We start from the raw sequence: 8,367 nt of genomic DNA, 5'->3' as shown, positions 1-8,367 counted from the left end.
CCCAAGTGCTCATCCAAGTACTTTTTAAATGTGGTTAGGGTTCCTGCCTCTACCACCCTTTCAGGCAGTGAGTTCTAGACCCCCACATCCCTCTGGGTGAAGAAATTTCCCCTCAAACCTTCCCCCAATTACTTTAAATCTGTAACCCCTGGTTTTTGACCCCTCCGCTAAGGGAAATGGGTCCTTTCTATCCACTTTATCTATGCCCCTCATAATTTTATACACCTCAATAAGGTCTCCCCTCAGCCTCCTCTGTTCCAAGGAAAACAGACCCAGCCTATCCAGTCTTTCCTCAGAGCTAAGATTCTCTACTCCCGGCAACATCCTTGTAAATCTCCTCTGTACCCTCTCTAGTGCAATCACATCCTTCCTGTAATGTGGTGACCAGAACTGCATGCAGTACTCTAGCTGAGGCCTAACTAGTGTTTTATACAGTTGAAGCATAACCCCCCTGCTCTTGTATTCTATGCCACAGCTAATAAAGACAAGCATTCCGTATGCCTTCTTAACCACCTTATCTACCTGGCCTGATACCTTCAGGGATCTGTGGACAGGCACTCCAAGGTCCCTTTGTTCCTGTACACTACTCAGTGTCCTACCATTTATAGTGTATTCCCTTTCCTTCGTAGCCCTCCCCAAATGCATTACCTCACACTTCTCCGGATTGAATTCATTTGCCACTGTTCTGCCCACCTGACCAATTTATTGATATCTTCCTGCAGTCTACAGCTTCCTTCTTCAGTATCAACCACACAGCCGATTTTAGTATCATCTGCAAACTTCTTAATCATACCCCCTATATTCAAGACAAGATCGTTGATATATACCACAAAAAGCAAGGGACCTTGTACTGAGCCCTGCAGAACTCCACTGAAAACAGCCTTCCAGTCACAAAAACACCCAGCAACCATTACCCTCTGCTTCCTGTCTTCGAGCCAGTTTTGAATCCAACTAACACTTTGCCCTGGATCCCATGGGCTTTTAACTTCATGACAGTCTGCCATGTGGAACCTTATCAAAAGCCTTGTTAAAGTCCATATACACTACATCAAATGCACTACCTTCATCTACCTGAGGCACTAGCTGAAGTGATCTTGCAGAGAGCTGGCACGGGCTCGACGGGCCGAATGGCCTCCTTCTGTGCTGTAACCATTCTATGTTTCTATAAAATATTAAAAAGTTTGTTCCACAGAAGCACGGGGTTTATCTGCTTTTATTGATGAATTTAAAAAGTCTCTATTAAAACCTGAGCCAGTGTGTTGTAAGACAAAGAGCCTTGTGTCCAATAAGGGTAATAAAGGCCCACAGCCTCCCCTGGCCCCGGGCCCTGAACAAGGGACTGGAGAAATAACAACAGACAATGCTGGAAAAACTCAGCAGGCCAGGCAACATCCGTGGAGAGAAATTAGAGTTGACGTTTCGGGTCGAAACCCTTTTTCAAAACTGGAAAGGAAATAAAATAGATCGAAGGCAGGGCTGCAATAGAACAAAAGAAGTAAAAGAGACATTAAGAGGTATTCAAAACCAGATGAAATGGTAATAGGACAAGTGGAGACAAAAGACGGCTGAGATTAGGTGTGAAGTGTACTGGCAGGATGAGAGACAGCTGCCATGTGGGAGGGAGAAAAAAAAGGGAAAGGGGGGGAGGGAAAACCCAAAACAAAGGGGTGGAAAAAAATATAAGTAAAAATATAATAGGGGCCGAGGTTATGATCTGAAATTGTTGAACTCGATATTGAGTCCGGAAGGCTGCAAAGTGCTTAATCGAAAGATGAGGTGCTGTTCCTCGAGTTTACATTGAGCTTCCGTGGAACAATGCAAGAGGCCAAGGACGGTGAGGTCCGAGCGGGAATGGAGCGGTGAATTAAAATGACAGGTGACCGTAAGCTCGGGGTCACCCTTACGGACTGAACGGAGGTGTTCCGCAAAGCGGTCACCCAATCTGCATTTGGTCTCCCCAATGTAGAGGAGACTTCCTGACTCTAAACACAGTTGTAAAGGAGCCTTCTGATCCATGCCTAGGAGCTCTGAACCATGGAAGAGAGTGGCTGGGACACATTTCTTACAGGCCTCAAGATAAACCCGCAAGTCAACCATGCTGTCAGTGAAGAGAGACCAGAAAGACCAAAGTGCCGTTTGCCCCTCTCAGTGTGGCCCTGTAGGACTGTGTCCAGGCTGAAGTTCTGTTCCTGCCGTACGATCCTCCCCCAGATTGTCCTTTCTGAGCTCCAGCCAGGTGATGCTAAACATCCAGGTGGGAAAGGCAAAAATCTACACGAATGCAATGAAAACAAAGCTGATTTATTTGACAGATATCCAGAATATTAATCTCCAGCCCAGTTATACGGGTCATTAACCTCAGCAGAAACAACCCGCAACTGTCAGAATGAACATGGTTCAGTCCTGGATGTGATTAACAACAGCAATAACAGCAGAACCATGGAGTCACTTGTGAAGTCGCTGGTGTCTCAGCAGGTTGGATGACTGAGTGAACCCCTTGCCACACTCTAAGCAGGTGTACAGCCTCTCCCAGTGTGAACTCACTGGTGTATCAGCAGATCCTTTGTGCTTTTAAAGCTGTTCTAACAGTCAGAACATTTAAAAGGTCTTTTATCTGTGTGAACAAGTTGATGTTCAGTGAGGTGCGATGGCCGAGTGAAGCCCTTCCCACACTCAGAGCAGGTGAATGGCTCTCCCCAGTGTGAACTCGCTGGTGTGTCAGAACATTGGATGAATTAGTGAATCCCTTCTCACACACGGAACAGATGAATGGCCTCTCCCCAGTGTGAATGTGCTGGTGTGTCAGAAGTTTGGATGGTCGATTAAATCCCTTCCCACATGTGGAGCAGATGAACGGCCTCTCTCCAATGTGAATGCGCTGGTATCTCAGAAGCTTGGATGAAAGAATAAATCTGTTCTTACACACGGAGCAGGTGAACAGGCTCTCTCTAGTGTGAATGTGCTGGTGTTTCACAAGCTCAGATGAACGAGTGAATCTCTTCCCACACACGGAGCAGGTTAATGGCCTCTCCCCAGTGTGAACTCGCTGGTGTATCAGCAAGCTGGATCTCTGAGTGAATCCCTTCCCACACACGGAGCAGGTGAATATCCTCTCCCCAGTGTGAACTCGCTGGTGTCTCAGAATGTTGGATCTCTGAGTGAATCCCTTCTCACACACGGAGCAGGTTAATGGCCTCTCCCCAGTGTGACTGCATCGATGAGTTTCCAGCTTCGATGGGGAACTGAATCCCTTCCCACAATCCCCACATTTCCATGGTTTCTCCATGGTGCGGGTGTCCTTGTGTCTCTCCAGGTTGGAAGATCAGTTGAAGCCTCGTCCACACACAGAACACGTGTACGGTTTCTCCCCACTGTGAATGGTGCGATGTTTTTTCAGGCTGTGTAACTGGTTAAAGCTCTTTCCACAGTCAGTGCACTGGAACACTCTCACTCGGGTGTGTGTGTCTCGGTGCTTTTTCAGTCACACTGATGTTTGAAACCTTTTCCCACAGACAAATATTTCTCCTTCTATATTACAAGGCCGATAATATTCAGGGCCTGATGAATCATGTCATTCTGTCAGATCTTGACGCGATGTTTGGTTTGAATTTCTTGTCTGCACATCATCCTCTTCTAATACCCTGTAAAAGCAGTTTACAAAAGTCATCACTGTAAATACAGGATAGGAATTCGGATTTTTCTCCCTTTCTCTCCTCAAGGTGCTGCGTGATGGTGGGGTTGGGCCCCAGTCACTCATTGCCCTCCAGTACCTCGCCAAGTGGCAATTCTGGGCTTGTGGGCCTATACGGCGAGCTGCCAGCATTTTGACCATGGGGAGCAGCACAGCCGCCGGCCCTGGCTGATTCTGTCTGGAAAAGCTGAGGCCAGTGGTAGCACACCAACAACAACTTGCATTTACATAGCGCCTTTAACGTTATAAAAAGTTCCAAGGTGCTTCACAAGATCGGAATCAGGCAAAAATTGACCTTAGGGCCGAGGCAACTGAAGGCACGGCCACCAATGGTGGAGCGAAGGAAGTGGGGGATGCACAACAGGCCAGAATTGGAGGAATGCAGAGTTCATAGAATCAGAGAATGGTACAGCCCTTCGGCCCATTGTCCCAGAGCCAGCTCTTTGAATTTAGTCCCACTCCTCTGCTTTATCCCACAGACCCGCAATTTCTTTCCAATTGAAGTAGTTCTCCAATTCCCCTTTGAAAGTTGCCATTGAATCTGCTTCCACCATCACTTCAGGCAGTGCCTTCCAGGTCATAACAACTAGCTGCTTAAATTCTTTCCACATGTCGCCACTGGTTCTTTTGACAATGACCTTAAATCTGAGTCCTCTGGTTACCGACCCTTCTGACACTGGAGTCAGTTTCTCCTTATTAAGAGGGTTGTAAACACCTGGTCCACTTGGCACTGAAGTGCCTGAAACTCATAATAGGAACTCCAGGAAAACAAAATACAAACAAATGTTAAACTGTTCTGTTGACAAATGAAATCTCAATTTAAGTTTTAAAAGATAAATTGTTTAACGGGTTCACACTGGCTCACCCGACTCAGGTTCAGCCCCTCAAACACCGTGATTGGTTGCCAAACTCGCTGCTCCCTTGGCCCTCCGGCCTCTGAACTCTCTTCCTATTGGTTCCCAGGGCCATCAATCACCACTCGCCAACATTACGCTGCCAGATGAGGTTCAGGGGCTCAGAGCAAGAAAATAAATGAGGCCATGAATCTGAGTTGGGAAATACAATGAGAGAAACATGATTCAATTGGTGAACTAATCTATTTAAAATCAACTCAAATGAATTGTTGCCATTAATATATTCTTTTTGCGCCAAGTGGGAAACAAGTGATGTTTTCCCACACACGGAGCAGGTGAACGGTCTCTCCCCGGTGTGACTGCATCGATGAATTTCCAGCTTGGATGGGTTATTAAATCCCTTCCCATGGTCCCCACATTTCCACTGTTTCTCCATGGTGCGGGTGTCCTTGTGTTTCTCCAGGTTGGACGATCGCTTAAAGCCTCGTCCACACACAGAACACGTGTATGGTTTCTCCTCGCTGTGAATGGTGTGATGTTTTTTCAGGCTGTGTAACTGGTTAAAGCTCTTTCCACAGTCAGTGCACTGGAACACTCTCACTCGGGTGTGTGTGTCTCGGAGCATTTCCAGTCACACTGATGTTTGAAATCTTTTCCCACAGACAGAACAGACAAACATTTCTCCTTCCACATTCAAAGGCCGATGATATTCGGGTCCTGATGAATGCAGTGACTCTGTCAGATCTTGATGTGATGTTTGGTTTGAGTTTGTGGCCTGTAAATGCTGCCCTTCTCACAGCCTGTAAAAGGAGTTTACAAAAGCCATCACTGTGAGTCCAGGATAGAAATTGACAAGATTCTCTCCTCCTGGTTCCTGGCCAAGGGGGCCGCGCATGCGCCCTGCTGCCCCCTGAGCCTCTCAAGATGGTGGCCGTTACCCCGGGCCTGTCACCGGGAGAAAGTCCTGCAGCTGCCACCCTGCTTGGGGCAAACGCCCAGCCCGGAGGCTCTTGTTCGGGGCCTGAGGCCCACCCCGGGTGTTTGTGAAGCAGATAATGTTGAGTGTTTTAATAATGGGGCCTGGGGCCACACCCGGGGTGTGAGCAGCCCGCGTCCCCCTGGGGTTCATTAACCCGCTCCCTCCACCAACTTTATAAACCCTGCGGCGCGGCCTACCCGCAGTTTATTTATTTGTTTTTTTTCTTTTTAAGGACAGCCCTGCCAAAAGCCATGCAAGAAACTGGACAGGCTTGGGCTGAACTATTACCTGCTATCCTGATGAGGCAAAGGGCAACCTCTAACCGTTCGTCATGAGTGGAGGTCGAGGGCCCATGCACGACAATGTCATCCAGGTAGATGGCCACCCCAGGAATGCCCGCGAGCACAGAGGAAATCACCTTTTGGAAGCAGCTGGGTGCAGAGCTCAGTCCAAATGGCATCCTGGTGTACCGAAAGACGCCGGCATGTGTCACAAAAGCAGTGAGGTCCCTGCTGCTGGGGTGGAGGGGAACCTGTAGATAGCCCTGTCGAAGGTCCAGTTTCGAGAACAGGATGGAACCATAGAACTGCACTGTGAGTTCCTCTGACGTGGGCAGTGGATATTTGTCAGGGATTATGGCCTTATTCACTGCTCGAAGATCAACACAGACACGTAGACCACCTGACTTTTTTGTTGCGATCACCAGGTTGGAGACCCATGGGGAGGCATCAACTGGTTCGATGATGCCAGCTTCCAGTAGCTGCTTTAGTTCAGCTGTGACCCCATCACGGAGAGCAAGCGGGATGCGGCGCAGTGGCTGAATGACGGGGGTAATGGTGGAGTCAACCATTGGCTGGTGGGTGAAGGCAGTCAGGCAGCCCAGACCCTCGAAGAGTGCTGGCCATGTTTGGCGCCACGGTGAGGCAACGTGCAGAATCGCAGACCCGCCGGTGTCCAAGAGAGAAAAACCCAGGTCAGTGAAAAGATCCAGTCCCATCAGGTTAGCTCCTTGGCGTGCCACATGAAAACAAAAATCTGGCAAAACTTTTGTTCCATAGCATACAGTGAGGTTGACTGAGCCCACTAGTCCAATTTTTGAATTACCATACCCACAAAGGGCAGTGGAGGGCGCAGAGAGTGGCAGGGAGCTGAAAAAGCGTTTGAATGTGTCCACATTCAGCAGTGAGACACTGGCACCGGTATCCAACAACAGCGGAATGCACACATCATTCAGGTTAATTGTGCATGACTTGAAAGCCACTACTGGCCCAGAGCTCACGTTGTGAATTATAGTGCTTGAGGACTGAGAGTGTTCATTTGTAGCAACCGGGGTAGAGTGGCAGACATTGGCAAAGTGATTTTGTTTTCCACAATTGTGACAGGCTTGGCCACGCGTGGGGCAATTCTGTGCTCTGGTAGCATGTGAATGAAATCCGCAGTTTCCACACTGTTGCCGCGGTAGCGCGCGTTGCTGCTGTCACGCGAGCATTACCGTGTCAGAGCTGTCGGGGCCGAGGGCGCTGTCACTGGGTGTGTGTGCTAGTTTCACTGCACATTCGGCTGCAGACTCCACTTGAAAGGCAATGTTGACTGCCTGTGACAACGACAGATCGTCGGACTCGAGTAACAGTCTTTCACGCACTCTCATGTTGTTTGTGTGCTCTATTAGTTGATCACGCACCATCTCATCTTGTAGTGCACTGAACTTGCATGAGCTAACTAACCCCCTCAAATTAGCCACGTATTGATGCACAGACTCGCCGGGGAGTTGGTGACGCTGTCTAAAAATGAATCGCCGCAGGAGGGCACTTTGTGGGGCAGAGAAGTGTGTGCATAACAGAGCTACAGCCTCATCATATGTTTGAATTGAGTCTGCTGTGCATAATGTCCCAAGAACACGCTGGCCCTCCTCTCCCAAGCAATGGGATAACAGTGCCTTTTTCCGTGATGTACTCACATTTTCTAGTCCAAGAGCAATGAGATAGGTTTCAGAGGACAGTAACCAGCGAACCCATGGGATCAGCGGCTCACCAGGTAGTGCAAGGAAGGGAGGAGGTGGTGGAAGAGAGATTTCAGCCATCCTTGTCGCCAAATGTTGTGTTTGCAAAGATAATCCAGAGGTCGTAAGCAGAGTTCAGCTCATGCTGGTTTTTAATGACTGCTCCACACACACACTCCCAGGCAAAAGCAATCGAATACCTATACACAATACAATGATAACAGCACTATCAAACTCCATGTGCTCAGGCCAAGGCAACCGAGTACCTATCACCAATGTCAGACATAACACCGGGCCAAGATGGCGGCGCCTAACCCGGGCCTGTCACCGAGAAAAAGCCTCACCACTGCTGTCCAGTGGAAAACATTCGGCCGCTGGATCTCATTCGGGCCTGAGGCCGTTCTCCAACTTTATAAACCCTGCGGCGCAGCCTACCTGCAGTTTATTAATCTCCTGACCCCGCTCTCGCTGACCTGCAGCTCTGCCCGGGGAGGGACACCTGACCCGGGCCCATGGCCTGATTGACGGGAGCTTCCGACCAATAGGGAGCGAGTGGGGCGGGGCTGGAGGAGCACGCTGGCGGTGGGTTCTCCAACCAATCGGGGAGCCCGAGGGGCGGGACTAGCGCCGGCTGATTGTCTGATCCGCAGTGCAGTGAGTTTCTCCAGTACCTGGTTCAGGGCCCGGGGCCAGGGGAGGCTGTGGGCCTTTATTCCCCTTATTGGACACAAGGCTCTTTGTCTCACAACACACTGGCTCAGGTTTTAACAATTGGTTTACAGGGAATAGTGAATTGAAAATTGCAAAACTGAAATTGTTAGTTTTACACAGGATTACACAGGAT

General features: G+C 49.1%; 1 protein-coding gene across 1 annotated transcript; it reads right to left on the bottom strand.

Annotated features, from left to right (window-relative positions):
* Positions 1-2,212: 2,212 nt before the first annotated feature.
* LOC147118635 (uncharacterized) lies at positions 2,213-3,202 on the bottom strand (the record flags this gene model as incomplete). Its single annotated transcript, XM_085987031.1, has 1 exon — positions 2,213-3,202. A coding segment is annotated over one exon (651 nt), but the record flags the coding sequence as incomplete, so codon positions are not given.
* Between the last annotated feature and the right edge of the window lie 5,165 nt (positions 3,203-8,367).

The sequence above is a fragment of the Somniosus microcephalus genome, chromosome 4 (assembly GCF_052327205.1).
Source record: "Somniosus microcephalus isolate GS21.2 chromosome 4, FLI_Smic_1.0, whole genome shotgun sequence".
Classification (NCBI taxonomy): domain Eukaryota; kingdom Metazoa; phylum Chordata; class Chondrichthyes; order Squaliformes; family Somniosidae; genus Somniosus; species Somniosus microcephalus.
This window is presented reverse-complemented; position numbering and strand designations above follow the sequence as displayed.